The sequence below is a fragment of the Stenella coeruleoalba genome, assembly GCF_951394435.1.
Source record: "Stenella coeruleoalba genome assembly, chromosome: 18".
NCBI lineage: Eukaryota > Metazoa > Chordata > Mammalia > Artiodactyla > Delphinidae > Stenella > Stenella coeruleoalba.
Window position 1 is genome coordinate 66,615,365 of NC_137164.1, and position 19,095 is coordinate 66,634,459.

Consider the following 19,095-nt stretch of genomic DNA (forward strand, 5'->3'; position numbering starts at 1 on the left):
CCAGCCTTTCCCCAGGCTTCCTCTCCATCCAGATCCCTTGTCCAGGGGACCTAGATCTTGAGCCTCCCTCCCTGGGGCTCCGCCCTCCTTCCCACGTGCATTGAGGAGGCTGCTGGGCCCCAGGACTCCTGCTCCCCGCATGAGCGCCTGCTGCTCCCGGCCATAGTCACCAACACCCCGCTTCTGTACAGCTATGACACAGTAAGAATCCAGTCATACAGCAACTCCGGGACTCCGAGAGTCTCAGAAGCAATTCTGCGCACAGCCACCTTGGTTTACTGCGTTGGAATTCCATAAACATTTATCTACACTGAGCCTCAGCCAGCCAGCGGGGGCATCAGGCCAGAGTCTGTTCATCTCATGGCAGAGACCAGTGGGAACCAGGGGACAGCACGGGGACCCAGAGGGTCACACACACCCAGGCACCATGGGGAGGATGCGTCAGGGGAGACGGAGTTGTCTCAGAGTCCACTAATTGGCCATAGAGGATGTGTGATCATACCAGACTTTCCCATCTAAGTTGCTGAGAAATCTCTACAATGTTCAAGACACTTAACGAACACTGGGTAGTTACATTTGAAATGAACGCTTAAACTGCTACTCCCTTTTCAGCAGATGTGAAGATTTCTAAGCTAGTCAAAGGAAAAGACTTATTTTTCTCTGGATTTAATAACACAGAGCTCCACGAGTGTGGGCTCTGGAGCCAGACTGGCCCAAAGCCTGGCTCCCTCAACTCATTGCAGGATCCTGGGTAGTTAACTCAAGCACTCTGGTCTCACCTTCTTCATCTATAAAACTATAAGACTAGTACTTCCCCCATAGGGTTGTTATACAGCCAAAATGACTTACTACTTGGAAAGCCCCTAGAACAGTACTGTGACTGGAACATAGAAAGCAATAATAAGTGTTAGCTACAAACACAATGAAAGAGAATTTCCCGTAAGAACTGCCAGGTAAGCCCTGAGAGGAAGTGACATACCTTAACCTTGGAGTTCTCTATCAAATGCTGAGCCATGGATTTGATCAAAACTTCAAAGAAAAACCATGAATACTGAAAGAAACAAAAGAATCCAGTAAGGAAAACAACAAATCAGAAGGTGAGACATTTACTCCCTTAGGCTGACAATGTCACTGATGTGAAACAAGTGTGACCTGAAAACATAGCTGAGCCTCTTGGCGAATGGCTGTCAGAGCAGAGGTGCAAGGCAGATGCACCCGCTTCCACGTGTCCAACAGTAAACAATGCCGTACACTCAGCAGACACTCAGCACGGCACAGCCAACCAGAGGTGCCAGCTCATTCGCACTGGCCTTTCCTCTCGGTTGGGTCCCACCCGTGGACACTTGCCTTTATAGTCTCTAACTCAGTGTCCTCCAATGGTTTGAATATAATGACTGTGAAACTTTGAACACAGTAATACCTTGCAGCTCTGTTACGAGCACAAGTACAAGCAGCGAAGTTGGTACTGAAGAACTAACTCTGTTACCCCCTTTTAGGAGGTGGTGATTGTCTCCAAAAGCACACAAAGAGGGTGAAATCGATCAGGCCATGAAGTCTGAATTTTCTTGTTTCAATACCACAGAGCCACACTGGCCCTCCTGACATACCTTAAGTAGTTTGTTGCTGGTGAGGAAATCGGCGGAAGGCTTGAGAATTGTGGTCATGGATTTGGTCAGCTCTTCATGCACCGTCTTGTATTCGGAAGCAATATATGGCTCAGCCTTATAAGCATACTTCAAAGAAAAGGGAAAGATATTTTAATGCACCGGTTCTCCAAGTTGGGCTGAAAGCTGGAGAGGCTCCAAAGGATGGAGATCTGGGACTGAGATACAACTGCATGGGTGGGAGAGGAGGTGTGGAAACGGAAGGTGGGAAGGGTGGTTGTCATGTGACAGGAAGAGGGAGCCCAGGGTGTCTTCAGGGAGCCCATCAAAACATGTGGATCACCTGACTCAGCTGGTGGTTCCTCCAGCCCAGAACTCCACCTCCCAAGGGCTTTAAGCAATGTGTCGCATGACACTCAGGAACTGATTCCCTAAAGCACCCCAATTTTACTTTTTAAACTAATACATAACTATAATTCACAGAGGTGTCGAAGGTTAAATAGAACACGTGTAACTTTTGAGAACAGTAAAGGCCACCATGTTCACGAAATATTGTATGTAAATGACAAACTTGTTGATGTTTATCCTAACGGCACCTCTTACTTTCCTTCATAGTCTTCTAATTTGATGGTGGCCACAGCTAACCTTCCCATCTTTCAATTTCTATGTCATTTGGGTCACATTATTTGCAAAACCCATAAAAGGACGAAATGTAGCTGAAAGAATGAAATCAAGTAAATAAAGGAATGGCTGCCCCTCTCTGGACTTCCCCACGTTCAGGTGCAAGCACCAGCTATAGGCAGAGGTGTTAAGTTTCATCCCAAATACATCCCCAAATGACTAGATTAATAAAAGTAAGTCCTCAGAAGGAAAATTGGAGAGCCACAGATTTAAATGACCGGGGCAGTTTCATTTACATACCTTAACATATGACCTCAAGTGGCTCTCCAATCCTTCCTCATGGCACTGGGCAACCACATGAATAATGACCCTACACATCACAGGAATGAATAAAGCAATGAACAGTAATGTGAAAATGGAAACATTTCATTATTATCACAGTAGTAGTAGAACAATGACGGTGCTATTGGCACCACAGGAAACGAGGAAACAAGGAATCAGATGGGGGCCCCGCATATGGGATCAAAAGAAATTTCTTAACTATAATGTTCAACACATACTCGCATCCCAGATACGTATGACTGTGCTCCAGATGCGGACAGACTGAAAGGGAAGAAGAGTATCCACCTCTCTCTGCCTCTCTCACCGTGTCACGTTGACGGCGACTTCCTCCTGGGTTGCTCGGGTGAGGACACGGAATAGCTGGTTTAGGATGGTGGGCAAGAAGGCGATCATCACGTGACCTTCCATCGCATGCAGGCTCTACAGACGTGGAATGGCAAAGTTCGTGTTACCTTTTTAAAAGTAAACCAACCCCAAGAAGTTTCCACTTAGTTCCAAATAAGGATGGAAGAAATTAAACAAATGGAGACAGCGGCAGGCAGACTACTGGGCAAAGATGTCCACGTCCTAAACCCCAGAACCTGTGAATGTGTTACATGGCAAAGGGGAATTAAGGCTGCTAATCAGATTAGCTGGCCTTGAGACAGGGGACTCTGCTGGATTATCCAGGTGGGCCTGAAGTAATCACAAGCATCCTTAAAAGCGGAAGAGGGAGGCAGGAGAGTGGGGGGAAGAATGCTCAGAGATGCAACATTGTTGGCTTTGAGATGGAGGAAGGGGCCACAAGCCAAGGAATGAGTGCAGCCTTTAGGAGCTGGAAAAGGACAGGAAATAGATTCACCCCTAGAGTTCCAGAAAGGAACTCAGCCCTGTTAATAAAACCCTGGTTTTAGCCCAGTGAGACCCGTGTCAGATCTCTGACCTACAGGAAGTGTAAGAAAACAAATTTGTGTTGTTTTAATTTAAGCCACCATTTTTTTGTAATTTGTTACAGCAGCAATAGAGAATGAATAAAAGGCTCTTATTCAAGTCACATGGCTCTTATGATATAGCTGAAAGGGGACCTGGAACAGTGATTTCAGAATCCCCATTCCATTTTCCTTGCTTAAATCAAACGAATTCCACTTCTCACATTTCTTCTATTTTGTCCCCATGCTTAGATTGCCCTTTTTCGAAATGCTCCCCTAGAATCAGGTTCTGGGTGAAACTCCCCTAGACCAACCCTCCTGCTCTCCCTGTGCCATGACTCCAGGAGCCCCCCAGCCTGCCCAAAGCTGGAGTTGGTTATGTGCATCATTTCTGGGTTTTTTGCCCACCTAGCATGCATTCACCAAGTTTATGTTGTCCCCTACAATGAATAAGAAGTTACTTAACAGTGGGACTAAAGTCACTGCTTTTTATGTGCCTGTGACTGTGCTCTGCACCCAGTGAGCACTCACAGGTAGGGCCTCTAAGTGGGTGGTTTTCTATGAGGAATAATGTGTTTTAGGTCCAGCCTGAGAAAAGGATATGTGGGGCTGGAATGAACATCACAGTGGTATTATTTCCGAGTCCACTTCTTCCCACTATCTAAAACCATATAGATGCCATCAGTGTGAGGGCATCTAGCTAAGAGCAGCCTCACTCACCACCAAATAAAAAAACCCAACCTACTGTACACTCATTAAAAAGGGGTTACTAAGAAAGCTATGTGATACCTTCAGGTATTTTACAAGTTCGCTCCCTAAGGCTTGGGCTCCGGATTCGGTTTTCTGACAGTACTGGAAAAAATTATGGAAGTGCTGATCCTGGGGAGATAAAAGAAGACAAGAAAATGAAAGCTTATTAGCATATCTGCTGTGGAAACAGAAGTATTTGCTTCTTGCAGCATGTATGTTTTATTTAGACTATAAAATATCATATAAAAATGAAAGCATCAAAGAGATAAAAATAAATTTAAAAAAAGATTTCAAAGATCCTCCAACAAAAGAGGAAAACTGTTGAGAAATGTCACTTGTACTATTCATTTATATCATTACATGAGAGCACCTTATATGCACTTTCTTTCTTCAAAAAAGGACTTATAGAGTGAAAATATATCTATGTAATATATCAATTAGGATTTTATTTTGCCAAAAAATCACACAGACTCATTCACAAAGCAATCACTGCTAATTCTAATGGAACAGCGCTTACCTGAGTATACACTGTGGAAACCAGGTGAGTTGAAACTCTCAGCAGTGGCTTGCTTCCATCTACCCATTTAATTTCTGGACCATAATGCTGAAAACATATGGAGGGAAGAAACATCCCAACAGATTAGTGACATTAGCTTCAAACATCATCTTCAGTGAAGGTACTGATGAGGTGCTGAAGGCCAGACAGCCTCAGTAACTTGATATGTAGGCCTGGCTCACAGCAGGAATGTAACCAGTACTAGTTTCTGCCTACTTCCTGATATTCTAAGCTACCTTTTCTGTGTACTTGCAGCTGTATGAATTACTGTCCATTTGAGAGGGAAAGACTCCCAATACTACCAATGACTTAACCAAACTTGAGTTCAGGGTTCCGAAAGTCGTGGCATAAGGTACCAGATAAAGTAAATAGGATAGTAAGTATTCCTGGCACAGGCAAAGGGTCTATCATCTGTTTGTGTTTAGTTTTATTTCTGAAACCTCTATTTTTCTCATGTTCAGACTAGGAATAATAACTGAATGTTATATGATTTACCCTTATTTTGGAATATTTTAACTATTTGTTCATAACATGGGCCCAAATCTGGCACTATTTAAATGCAGAGAGATATTAAAAGCCATTCACAATGAAACAGAACAGATCTTAACTAAGCATGTTATAAAACTGAAGTCTATAACACTTAAGATGGCTAAAAAGAATATAAAACCAACAAACCAATTGGAGAAATCTGAGAAAATTCAAGCTCTAACGAATCAGAAATGTATCAGAGTGGACTACCATGTGGGTGAGAGATTTGCTTACTAGACTTACAATAAGTTGGAAGATAATTCCTAACCATTTGCATGACTCTAAGAACCTATCTTTATTTGAGCACGGCTAGTTTTCAGAGACAAACTTCCATCTCATACAGTACCTCCAAGTTTCCATTTCCCTGCTGAAGTACTGCTAGTTCAGGGCTTATAAAATGCCCAAACTGTAATTCCAGATTGTGATAACTGTTAACAGCACTGCCTTCCAGTGGCCTAAGTTTACTTGAAAATGAATAACTAAAACCAAAATGTGGGACTGGCAAAAATACTGCATGCTTTTGTGTGTTACTGTTGTTTTAGCTGATCTTTAATGCTTTCTGAAGGAACTGCAATCAACCAATCTTAAAGTACTGTACCCTGCCCATCCCAAGCTCCTGGTAGCCAAGGTAGCCGGATGGGAGATTGGCTGAGACAGGGATGTGCTGCTCGCTAGTCACCACCCTTCCATCTTTCAGGAGAGGAAGCCAGGAATATCCAACTGTTGAAATAAAGAACAAAAAAATCACCGTAAGTGTAGGAAAATGTATGAAGACAGCCATGTTACTAAATTGCCTGATCTTTAAGAACTGTTAATACCAATCAGTAAGAAACTGAAAAGACCCTGAACATAGTCTCTGCAGAACAGCGTCTATAATGTACGCTGGCCTCTTTGGGATTAGAATTCTAAAATTATCTCCTATAAAATGGATGTATGTGAGCCGGGCATGCTACCCTTACAAACGTCATCTAAAAACACCTTAACAAAAGGATGCAAATTCAGAATCAAGACAAAATTTAAGAACCTGATGTGTAAGTTGTGAACAATCAAAGGAATGATGAAATTCAAACCTTGTGTTTCAACAACATCCTTCTTCTTTGTGCTTCCTTTGCTTGAATTATCACAGCTGACGTGGAAGAATGTGAACAGCAAGTGGTGCTTTTCATGTAGCTGGGTGGGCAATTCTATTTTAATCTGCAAGGAAGACAAAATAACAATCTTTTTTATATTCCAAAACAACCACGTGTCACCCAGGTACAAACGTGTATTTGCTCTCCAAACTGATTTAACGTTTGCAGTTAAAGAGAGCTGAGGCTGTAAAGTTGTGCTAAGGAAGAAATGGATCCTTAATACACTGTACTGGTCTAAATGTCTGTGTCCCCCACAAATGCATATGTTGAAATCCTAACTCCAAATGTGATGGTATTAGTAGGTGGGCCCTTTGGGGTGATTAGGGCATGAGGATGGAGCCCTCATAAATGGCATTAGTGCTCCTGTAAGAGATCCTATACAGCTCCCAGGCCCTTCCTGCCATGGGAGGACACCACTGAGAAGTCTGTGACCTGGGACGTGGCCCTCACCCAACCATACTGGCACCCTGATCCTAGACTTCCAGCCTCCAGAACCGCGAGCAATTAATATCTGCTGTTTACAAGCCACCCAGTTGGTGGTATTTTGTTACAGCAGCCTGAATGGACTAAAAACATTCACTGACCAAAAAACAGGAGAGTTGGTATTTCAACTCTAGAAAGAACTGGAAAACTCATGACAGAAACCACTTCGTTAACTTAACACAACCAAGGCATAATGAAAAACCAGGTCTAAACATTTAAATGTAGGATTCACATAGTAGTTTTAATGAACTGCATTGTGATTCTACATAAGGAAACCCAAAAATAAGAAAGGAAGATTCTCAGGTCCAACAAGTATTTAACTATACTTAAGTATGCATTTGAACAGAAATATTAATTGTGGTAGGGATACGGGAGGAATTTTGAGTTTTTCTTTTCTATATTATCTGCATTTTCCAAGTTCTTATTTTTTATAATAAATGTTACTTTTATAATTAGAAAAACTATGTCAAATAAATATTTCAACATTTAGTTCTATTACTGTAATTTCAGTATGCAGCTTCTCTTGAATTCTGGTTTACTAGGCAAAGAAAGTGGAGTTTTCCTTAAAACTGGTTAAACTGGGTTTTCTCTTGAAAACCTCACTTACCTCATCATAAAATTCTGGGTTTTGGTGATGGTGTAGAACTGCAGCAAAGGCGCTTCTTGTGAATACTGGCCCACCAGGTCTGCCATAAATGCACTAAAATAAGAATTAGCAAAGGGAGACACCAGTCTTCAATTAATAGAGTAAGAAATTAAACACAGATGTGTTGTAAAGAAAGCAGCATTCCTACAGCATAAACTAAGCCACCTTTGATGGATTTCTCCTGCTTACAAGACTCCAGACCCACAAGCCCTCTTACTCCTAGATCCTACCCGCCCCTGGCTTATCTCCCAGCCCTCCCCTCCACTCCCTCCCCCACCCCTCCCCCACCCCTCCATGCCCTGGACAACGCCTGCTCACTGCTCACTTTCACCTCCATGCCTTTGCTGACACAAACCCTCAGTCTGAACGACCTTCCCTCCCATGTACAGCAAGCAAACTCTCATGCATCCTTCAAGAAATGATTCATTCCTTCCTGTGTCCCCTCGGCAATTTTTTATACTAATTATTCAGTTTCATCCAAAAAACCATTTCTGTACTTTCTGTGTGCCAGGAGCTTTTCCTCCATGACTGCCTTTCCCACTAAACTGTGAATTTCTTGAGGGCAAAAACTATATTATATTCTTTGCATCTTTATCTCCTTCCCTTTTTGGAAAGTCATTTCCACACAGTTACAGTAAAGAATTTGGGCTCTGGAGCCAGAATGCCTGGGTTTGAACACCGGTTCCACTAATGTATGGCCCTGAGCAATTCACTTAAATTCTGTGCATTAGTTCCCTCATCTAAAAAAAATTCAGATAATAATAGTTCCTAACTCAAAAGACTGTTATGAGCATTAAAGGAGTCTAATTACCTATAGGGCTCTACGAGCAGAGCCTGGAATATAACAAGCACTCAATAAACATCACCAATAATCTACTATTATTATTACATACTAGAATAAACATTTTCAAGTTAGGTGCATGATATGTTTACTGAATTGAATACGTATAAGAAAACCCCCTCCCTAAAGAGTATAACGAAACAGACATTATCAATTAAGAGCAAGAACTCAATTATTCCAAATTCTGTAAGGTTCAGCATATGTGGTTATATTCTGTGATGTCACATATTTTGTGTTTGTGTCAATTAAAATGTGCTAAATCCCTTTAGTTGTACAATATCATGCAACTGCATTTTTAAAATGGAAAATTACGAGCACATAAAATACAAACCTTCAGAGGCTGAGAGTCTTCCTCATCTGAATCTTTGAATTCAATGCAAATAGCAATATTTCTGGCCTGCAGCGATAGTTAAATAATAAAAAAAAAAAGAAAAGAAAAAGCCAAAGTATGTAAATATCTATAAAAGAAGACGAGAAGCCAAAACCTAAGAGAGCTGGGTATCAAAAATAAAACCTCAATCTTTGCACTCACCTTGGCAAAAGACTTTTGACTGTCATATTTCAAGGACTTAGGATAAACATAAAGGTGGTGGTTGTAGATGGTGTATGGCTGAGTGTGTTTTGGTATGCAGGGCACAAATTCCTCTACCTCAAACGTGATTGGCATTTTAGTACACGTTTCAAATTGCTTCGTAGGAATGTATGATGAATTGACATAATCTAAAAAAATTAAAGACAAACAAATTGAAGTAAAAACCAAACAAACACTTGTCTGTTTATTACACAGAACTTACACTTACTAGGAAAGTCTGAGGAAACACTATCAATTGTAATGTCTAGATTGCCCAAAATCACGGGGAGTTTAGCCATCTTCTCAGGTCTACAAACGAAAGAAGAGAAAAATCAAACAGGTTAGGTTAGCTCTGAATTCTAGAGCAGCACTTCCTAGAGAAATATACTGCAAGCCATAAAAGTAATTTTAAACTTTCTAATAGCTACGTTTTTAAAAAGTAAAAGGAAACAGGTAAAAATTAGTTTTAAAAATATTTTATTTAACCCAACATTTAAAAAATATTATCTCAGTATGTAATGAGTATAAAAAGTGCGTTCTAATTCTTCGAAACCAGGTGTGTATTTTACACTTGCAGCTCATCTCAGTAGGACCTGCTGCATTTCAAGCGCTCGATAGTCACACGTGGCTAGTGGCTACTGTGCTGGACACCACAAGTCCAGATAAGAATATTAGCAAAATGTTATAGCAGAAGTTTTCCTGAACCATTCCATCCTCAGCATACATTCTTGGCTCATGTAGATTCATGAAAATTCAGAAGCCATCTTAGGCTCCAATGTCTAGTGAAATGCCAGATACAAAGAAGGTACTCAGTGAAATGCCTGGTTTTTGTATTTGGTCTGACTCCATCCAATACAGGAATGTCCTCTGTGACGTTCCTGACCTGCCTCAGCCCTTCCTAGTGAAATGGAAATCTTCAACATAGCCGTTTCGATACCCAGACTGCTCTTCGTCACAGCATGGTAAAATTCACTTCTCTGAAGCTTCCACTCATCAAGGAGCCTAGTTATGTTTCTCTGTGTAACACTTTTAACCATCTATAACAGCTATCACACCTTCCTGAAGTCCTGGATTCTCAGTCCTTTTGCATCTCCCTCCAATGCCATTTCTCTCACATAAGAACATCCCCTTTACATCATGGATCCCAGAACTGCATAGATAAGGTCCAGTGTGGTCTGCCCAGGTGGGGTAGAGCAGCTGTCTGGTTTTGAACAATATACCCTTCTACTGATGCAGCCAAAATTCTATTACTTTTAAACAGTCACGCCACCCTAGTGACGCACGTTAAATTTACAAGCACCTAAACTCCCTAATTTTTTTTTCATATGCTTCACTATCGTGCTATATGTTTCCATCCTGTATTTATACAATTATGTTTTTAGAAGTCAGAACAGGATTTGATTTTTGTCTCGGTGAAATTTTATCTTTTTATGATCGAGTCATTCCAGTTGATCAAAACCCTCCTAAGTCCAGATTCTAACATCTAATGTATTAGATATGCCTAACAGCTTCATGTCATGAAGACATTCATCAGCACTTTACATTCTCATAAAAGTCATTGATGAAGATAATGCACAGAATATTGCAAGAAGCAGCTCCTTCTCAAACCTCTAGAGGCCCATCGCCAGACTGATACTAGCCACTCATCACGCCTCCTGGCTTCTGGTCACTCCAGCATTGAACAACTGTCCACTCTCTCACATGCGCTACACTCCTCTGACCCGTCGGTCACCTTAGAATATACACTTTGCATTCCTCTGCTGGACCAGCGTGGCAACCCAATCAAAAACAGAGAAGCAGAAACTTGGCTAGGATAACTTGTTCTACGTGACGTGACTTGTTCCTAGAACACAGAACACTGCCTCCTGGTTCTTCATCGGCCACCTGTTTAATAATGTCTTTGAGAACGCTGGCAAGAAACAGCACAGCTCAGTGGCCAAGATTCAGCATTTGGTTTTGTTCCCAGTTTTGAAAAGTTCCTAACTCCTGTTTTTAAGATTCCTCAGACATTATTGTTGTCTTAAGCAATCTCACATGTAACTTAAAATATATCTTGTGGTATTGTGGATCTGAACCAGGAGGTCCCTAACAGTTTCAAATTCTTGCTTTCATATGACTACAGCCTACATTGAGCATAGTCATCTTTGCCCATCACCAGCTCCAACTTACACAATCACTTTCTTTCAGCGTTCCTCTCACTTCCACTTGTCTTTTGTTTACATCTGAGTTTAAATGAACAATTCCTTGAACTCCTGAGAGAGATAACTGTCAGGAAGGCAAGTCAACAGATATTCATCATTCTGCCTTCAGTTAAAAAGATTGCTGGCCAAAAGATGTCCAGGTACCGTCCAGCACTACCCCGATACTTTGTCCCTGTGCCACTGTGTGATCTGTTCACAAACACAATACCCTTTTCTTCTAGCAGGAAGACTGTGCCTTCGACAATCATTCCCTGGGAGCTGTCAATGGCTTCCCAAGCACTGTTAACTACCGCAATGATACTCCACCAGAGCCTCCCTCACCTTTACCCAAAGCTCTTGGGGCATCATCCCTCAGACCAGGGGGCTTCTATGCAGGTATAAATTTTCTTGACGTATACTGCCTTGCTCCACCTCGTCATTTGAGCAACTTAACTCTGCAACATACCATAAAACTCTGTGTTGACAAAATCTTAGAGACACCTACAGAGTTGTATCTGCTTCCTTGAGTCAGAAATATTATGTTTAATGTAAATGATATTTTTAAATGTACAATAAGTACTCGAGAGTACTATATTTCACCCCTTCCTAGTTATTTCTACCTGTGGATAAATATATACCTTCTTCAAGATTTTTTTTTTTGATTATCACTATGACATCATGCCCATGTAAGTTTGAGAGATTTGGATTTCTAAGCAACAAATTTTAATTAAATTATCTTCATTCACTGGAACTCTTTCTACAATGTGTTACTTACTTCTATGTCTAACTATACTTACTTCTTATTCTGTTTCCTCCCTCTACTGAGAGATTTTACTTCTAGTTGCTACTCTGTAGTGGCATTATTTCCATTCATTTCCAAGCAAGCACCGATCTGAGCTTAGTTCCATATCAGGTAGCACAGGGACTCTGTGGAAGCTGTTTCTACCAACTCAGTTTTTTAAAACATAATCTTAATCCTATTTCAAAACTTTATGGTTTTTATTGAACTTGGCTTATTAGAGATCAAAACGTCACACACATCAAAAATTCTACGGCCTTTTATATGTGCATTTCCAAAGTGATGGGGTGGGGGGTGGGGTTATGTGCGCAAGCATGTGTTGCACAAAGAGAATTCTCTCATATCTGAAATCAGTTTGGAGGTTTTTTTAAGGCTAAAAATTAGTACCTACATTCTATGTAAAACTTGTAAAAGAATGCTTGAGCATGAAAACCCATCTTAAAACTTCACTGATTAAATAAATGTGTAATGGAGATGCATGTACGGAGCCTGGCATTTGGAAACGGCTTCTGTCTACATGTGAACTTAGGAGTGAGGCTCAAACTCCCTCTCTTGGGAAAAGGAAAGGTTTTCTTTTCCCACTGCCCATACATTCCTGCTGGTTCAACCACTCCCCCAGAGGAAAGGGCAATGATATCACAAACTAGCAGTCATCCCACGCCAAGAGGGTTGGTGTCCTTACCTTTGTGTTTCTGGAGCTTGGCCCTCCTTTCCCTACTTTCTATATTGATCCATTAAAGTGATCAATTGGTAATACAGACATGCTTGGGTGTGTTGTTGGTGTGAGTCTACTCTTCTAACTGCATTTTGTAAAAGGAAATATTCCCTAAAAGCTCTTCTGTCACGTAAATATATATATATATATATATATGATTGAAAGAAATTTGAGATATTTTTGTTTAAACAAAACCACTGAACTTATGTCTATGATAAATTTCAATAAGCATCTATCAAGTGTTTACGCTGTGCTACAATGTGCACTACACTAGGCACCGTGGACAGAAGACAAACAGGATCTGATTCCCATCTTCAAGAAGCCAAAAATCCAGCAGATACTGTCAACTATTTAAGATATATGATGGCAACTACTTCCGTAGCATGTATACAAACGTCTACTGAAAACTGGAGGGTCTAGACGTATTGAGAAGGAACAGGGAATGAGATCAGTGCTCACGGTGAGAGGAATCACCCTGACAGGCATTCTCACTTATTCCCCCCACAGTTCTAGGAGGCAGGGCTATTATTATCCCCCCTTAAAAAGAAGAGGACGCGGGTTTCCCTGGTGGCGCAGTGGTTGACAGTCCGCCTGCCGATGCAGGGGACACGGGTTCGTGCCCTGGTCCAGGAAGATCCCACATGTCGCGGAGCGGCTAGGCCCGTGAGCCATGGCTGCTGAGCCTGCGCGTCCGGAGCCTGTGCTCCGCAATGGGAGAGGCCACAAGAGTGAGAGGCCCGCGTACCGCAAAAAAAGAAGAGGACACTCAAGCACAGAGGCCAAGTGACCTGCCTGAGATCTCCCATCACGGAAGTGACTTACGGATTAGGCTGCGAACAATAATAATGTCAAACTTGGGTACACAGAATAGAGAGGTACAAATAAACACAAATATGTAAGCCTCATGCAGAAACCCTTATAGTATTATTACCTAAACTACTTAATATGGTAGCATTAAAAAAAGGTCTGCATTTTAAAGAAAATGTTCTATTTTTATACTTTGCCTTCAGATGCACTGCAGAAATAAGACAAGACACAGCCATCAGCAAATCAAACAAACATAAAAAACCATATCCCTCTTCTTGGATAGATACTTCCTGGAGCACATATGTTAGCAATACTATCTATCTGACAGAACTGTTTTCTTACTAAATCGTGGAATGTCCCCTCTCATAATTACTACAAGGGAGAGGGGCAAAGTGGCTGATGAGCTTTGCCAGCTGTTTTCTAGACACTAGGGCAGCTTCAGAACACTTTTCTCATCCATTGTCAAATGACATTTTGAGACAATCATGGGAGCAGAAACCATAGCTTTGGATCCAAGCTGGTGCCCAAGCCACTGATATGAGATTATTCTTTGTTAAAAAAAAAAAAAAAGAAAAGAAAACAAAGAGGAAAGAAAAAGAGCAACACTAAGGTTTTTTAAAAAATGAAAAAAGGGATCCTCCACTCCCCTAACTCAACTGTGAAAAAGAAACACGGGCACTTCTTTGGACGCTTACTGAAAAAGGACAGCAGCTTTCCTCATGCCACTGCATTTTCTGCTGCTGACAGCATTGGGTCTCTATTTTCGGGTTTCTGAGTCTCTTGCTGGCCATCTGGACCACACTCTTCCCAGCAAACCCTTCCTACTGAAGGCCTGTTGTGCAGGGAGAACCCACCCTGTGCTCGGGACCAGTGGAGGCTTTGCTCTTTGCTGCCTGGTCACAGGCTCTCTGCTCGGATCATGTTTTGATTGATGAATCTGTGAAGTTCCACCCTCCAGGTTCCACCCAGGAAGCCAGACCTTCAGCTGGGGCCACCCCCAAAGAGCAGCCACTGTGGCGGGAGCTTCAAGCTAACCAGCCTAGGCAGTGACTTCTGAGACAGGGCTCCCAACCCCCATCACACACAAAAAACTTCACAACCTGTTTTGTTGGAACATATGGGTAAATGTTAGTTAAAAAAAAAAGTTCATGTAAAATCATGGAAAGCTACAAAGGGGAAGGTGAAAAATCACCCATAAACCCATCCCTCAGAGATAATCATGACTACCATTTGGTGTATAACCCAAATGACTATTTTTATGTCCTTCTATCTTTCCATCTAGCTAGCTGTTCGCCTATCCATTTCTTCATTTATATACAAAAAAGAAATATATGAAATAGTTTCTTTACAAAAATGATGTCACATAGATATACTTTCTCCTCCTTACCAATACAGTGAGCTCACCTTCCTAAGTGAGTACACAGAGACCTACATCATGAGTGTTGAGAATAGCATGGTAGGCTAGTGAGAGAAAACTGTAATCTATTTAACTAAAGGTGACTAGAGTTTTTTTTTAAAAATCAACCTTTTTTATTCTATAAGCAAGGCTGAAAACTTCATGAAAATCAAATAAAAACTTAACAATACTCTATGACAACACAGTATGTATAACAATACACTACCCATTACCAATAAGTAAAGGTTTTTGAAAGATGTTAATTATGACTCTATTTAGAATTCTGAAAAAACACAAGAGAGAGATGAAAAAGGTGAAAATGAAGTTAAAGAAAGCTAAACAGCCATTCTGAATTCTAGGTAAACTTATATAGTTACTTTGAAATGCATTTTTTTCAAGTAAAAAAATCAGACTGAAAGGCACCTAAGGTATAGAATAGTTACTGGCTGGCTCTTGGCTCTTCTTCTGATTTCATTAATACCCTCAGCTCTGTCTCCTTCCCAGAATTTTCCCAGAGAAATTGTAAAACCCACGTCCCTAGCAACGGAAATCCGCGTCATGGGTTCAGCAGTGAACTTCTTACAGTGGAGCACCAGAACAGCCCAGTGGTTAAGGGCCCAGATCCTCAGTCCCCTGACTGCCACCAGCTGTACAGTGCTGGACACTTCACTCAGCCTCTCTCTGCCCTATTGCCATGGGTTGAATTGTGTTCCCTGAAAAGATGGTGAAGTCCTAGCCCCCAGAACCTATGAATGTGACCTTATTTAGAAACAGGATCTTCACAGATGTAATCAAGTTAAGATGAAGTCATTAGGCCCTAATCCAATATGATGTGTTCCTATAAGAAGAAGGAAATTTATAGACAGAGACACACAGGAAGACAGCCGTGTGAAGACGGGAGGCAGAGATTGAAGTTATGCTGCCAAAAGCCCAAGAATGCCTGGGGCTCCCAGATGATGAAAGACACAAGGACAGATCCTCCCCTAGAGATCTCAGAGGGTGCGTGGCCCTGCCAACACCAGGACTTCAGGCTTCTAGCCTCTGGAATTCTGTTCTTTTAAGCCACCCAATATGTGGTGCATTGTGAGAGCAGCTCTAGGAAACAAATATCCTCACTAACATAGGTAAAGCACTTAGAACAATGCCTGTGAACTGTTAAGTACTAGATGAGTTACTGTCCTTGCCCCCATCACCCATTCAGTTAACGGTACCACGAATCACTCCATCGTGCAAGTCAGAAAACTGGGAGTTATTTACCTGAGACTACCACCCATTTCTCTCTCCTTCCACCCTAATACCCAATCAGGAAGCCAAGACCCAGTAACTGCACCTGTCTAACGTGACGTGAACTAGTCCTATTTCCTACTCTTCCTATGTCCACTTGCGATGGCTTTGCTGAGTCCTTGCCCACCTCTTGCCAAAGGTTCCTCAATTGTCTCTTTCCTCCCTGGGCTCATCTCTACCCAACAAACCCTTCACAGCACCACCAATAACATTCTTTATACAATTCAAATTAACCAGGTAACTCTTACGACTTTAAGCCCCTTCTTCCTGCTCAAGGACTTGAGGAAAAGTTCCATGCTCATCCAACACGCCCTGGTGTATGAGCTGAGCAACTGAAAAGACTGCTCCTGCTTTCTCCCTTTCCACTGAACAACTTCTGTTTTTCAGGTGTGGAAATAAGTAAGGCCTTGAGACTCACTTCCGAAAGTCTGCAAGTAACTTGAGCATGTCTTCATTGGATAGCTTATTGCTGTCTTGCTTGTAGAGAGCAGAAAATCTGGCATTTTTGTCAAGGTTTCCAGATGCATCCTTAAACAACGTCCTGAAATAGCAAAACAACATGTCTAAGCTGTTTCCAAATGACCAAAATAAATCCATAACTTGACTCCGGTTTCTATGTGAAGACTAATTATTATTCCACTGGCTATAGCCCACAGAAATCTCATTATCTAAAGACATGGCATATATTTATGAGAATGAACACAACTAACTCAATTTACATAGAAAACATTTCCAGCAAATGGCTTGTGCTTAGGAAATAACATACACAGTCAAATGCTTAAGAAATAGAGACCACAAATAAAGAGGATCTGCAGGCCTCACTGGGCTGCCACCCACTCCCAGCTGGAGGCATGTGGCTGGAACCTGGAATCCCTGCTCTGCAACAAACACTCCTGTCCATCCTGCCAGTGCCAACACTGCTACCCTCCAGCTAGCGTCTCTCCTCTCTGTGTCTCTAGTAAAGGACTTTTCAGATATGGAGCTTACTTATTTTTCAGTTTTACATATTTAAATCCTCTTTGTCTCTGGACAAAAAAACAGAATAGGTCAGTCTGTCTGTCTGTCTGTCTGTCTACTATCTATCTCCATATATCTGTATCCATATAAAAGGAATAAAAGATGTTCTCCTTACCTTGCTGCCCAAGCAAATGGCATTCTGTACTGCCCTAGTCTTTGGCATGCCTGCTTGGCATTCTTCAGCACCTTCTGAGCAACCTTGAAGACATCAGAATAAAACCATGAGTTACTGTATCCCACAGACTAAACAACCTCTTATGGTAGTATCAGATGCATGGACAAGCACACCTTACTGCAGTGAATGTGGCTGGATTTATACTCAGTGCAGAGTATTCTGCTTCTCACATTCCCTAGCAGTGATTTTCAAAGACTATCAAATGAAAATTGTTTCCAAAATGTATGTCTTTTCTTTGGTCTTCACAGGCAACAAGCATGCCATTTCACAGGCCTTTCTATTTCTTCATGACTAAGGGCTATATATTATGAGTCCACTGAGTTATTAATAATTACTAATACTTGGTATTCATGCCAAAATATATCACATTACTAGAGTTTAAATGAGAATACTAATGAAAATACTAAGCTTTCCTGACTCCTAATGTGTACTGACTTATGCAGACTCCCCAGATTTGGGGGATATATATTCATTATTAAGACATTACAGGTATTGACTTAAGTTAGGCCAGTGTTTTCAATCACTATGTTCTTGTTTTCTAGGTATAAGTTACCATTACTTTCACTTCTAATGACTAATTTTGGTTTGTTGCGGGTGGCTGGATTAACTCTATACTGCACAGGGAAGCAGATTTGCTTTTGGCCTATGTATGCATGGCAGGTCTATTCATCAACTATACCCCTATTGCTAAAGCAGATGACACCCAATTTCCCCAAATTTGCTTCTTCTGGAATACTGCATTGCTAGCACTACAAGATGTGACTGATTCAGAGTCAGAGCGGGGGGCTGAAGGGTCTTTTACATTACTTAAGTATATCGGAGTCAAACCAATTTTGGGAAATGTGACCTAGTGCCTGTGAACTAAAGTGTGCTCTGCAGAGCTGCAGCAGCAGCCCCACTGGGAGCCTGTCACGAATGCAGAGTCTTGGGCCCCACCCCAGACCTCCTGAGTCAGAACCTGCATTCTGACCAGACCGCCGGTGATCTGTGTGCGCCAGGTTTGAGAAGTGCTCATCTAGAAGACTCAGAAGGACAACAATAGAGCTCTCTGTCTCTGAGTAAAACTGAAACCAGCTGTGTGAGTCTAGAGCACTAAACCTCTCTGGGCTCTACTTTCCCACCCGAAAAATGAAGAGCTTGGGCTAGACTTGCTATTATCCGTTCCAGTTACTAAACATGATGATTCTACCGTAACCGTGGGGGGGAACTGCTGCCTTCATGAATGACTTGGAAAACACTTCTCGATTCAAACAGGTGTCGGGAGCTCATCCAGCCCCTCCCTTTCTTCTTCAAGTGCGGCATGTCCATGCAGGGACTCGGGGATCATAGAGTAAATGGTCTGCCTTCCTGGGGTGGCCATTTTTACTTACACATTTTCAGGTAGAAATGATTATTTTTAGGTTCTAACAGTAATGACTATGCTGTGGAGTAAAATGCAATATTTGCGTAAAATTTAAAGCCAAAACAGGCCTCAAATAAGTTTCACTCTCACCTGTAGTGAACAAGGACTGAACTCTCAGACTTACTGAGGGTATAAATGGAATACAATATATATAAAAGTCAGAGTGAAAAACTCAATTTTGCCCTTTGGGTTTCCCCCCGCTTTTCTTTCTTTTTTAGAAAATCTATTCGTGGTGGACACCTACAGAGACTACTCCTAAAAATTTCCTCCAAAACAATAATTTCCTCCAAATGATGTTCTAGACCATCTTGGAAAACATGAAGAGACATTTTGATATACA

General features: G+C 41.6%; 1 protein-coding gene across 19 annotated transcripts in view; it reads right to left on the bottom strand.

Annotated features, from left to right (window-relative positions):
- The window catches only part of DOCK9 (dedicator of cytokinesis 9), a 297,694-nt gene that overhangs the window by 99,987 nt on the left and 178,612 nt on the right, over positions 1–19,095 (bottom strand). For all 19 annotated transcript variants that reach the window (XM_079902765.1, XM_079902766.1, XM_079902763.1 and 16 more), the window contains exons 14-27: positions 17,294–17,376; positions 16,580–16,702; positions 9,210–9,289; positions 8,942–9,129; positions 8,741–8,806; positions 7,530–7,622; positions 6,380–6,503; positions 5,908–6,029; positions 4,743–4,829; positions 4,265–4,354; positions 2,872–2,987; positions 2,526–2,595; positions 1,608–1,733; positions 980–1,051 (exon numbers count right to left, since the gene is read on the bottom strand). In XM_079902765.1, coding sequence (XP_079758891.1) covers positions 980–1,051; positions 1,608–1,733; positions 2,526–2,595; positions 2,872–2,987; positions 4,265–4,354; positions 4,743–4,829; positions 5,908–6,029; positions 6,380–6,503; positions 7,530–7,622; positions 8,741–8,806; positions 8,942–9,129; positions 9,210–9,289; positions 16,580–16,702; positions 17,294–17,376 — 1,440 coding nt within the window. The remainder of the gene's footprint in view (positions 1–979; positions 1,052–1,607; positions 1,734–2,525; positions 2,596–2,871; positions 2,988–4,264; positions 4,355–4,742; positions 4,830–5,907; positions 6,030–6,379; positions 6,504–7,529; positions 7,623–8,740; positions 8,807–8,941; positions 9,130–9,209; positions 9,290–16,579; positions 16,703–17,293; positions 17,377–19,095) is intronic.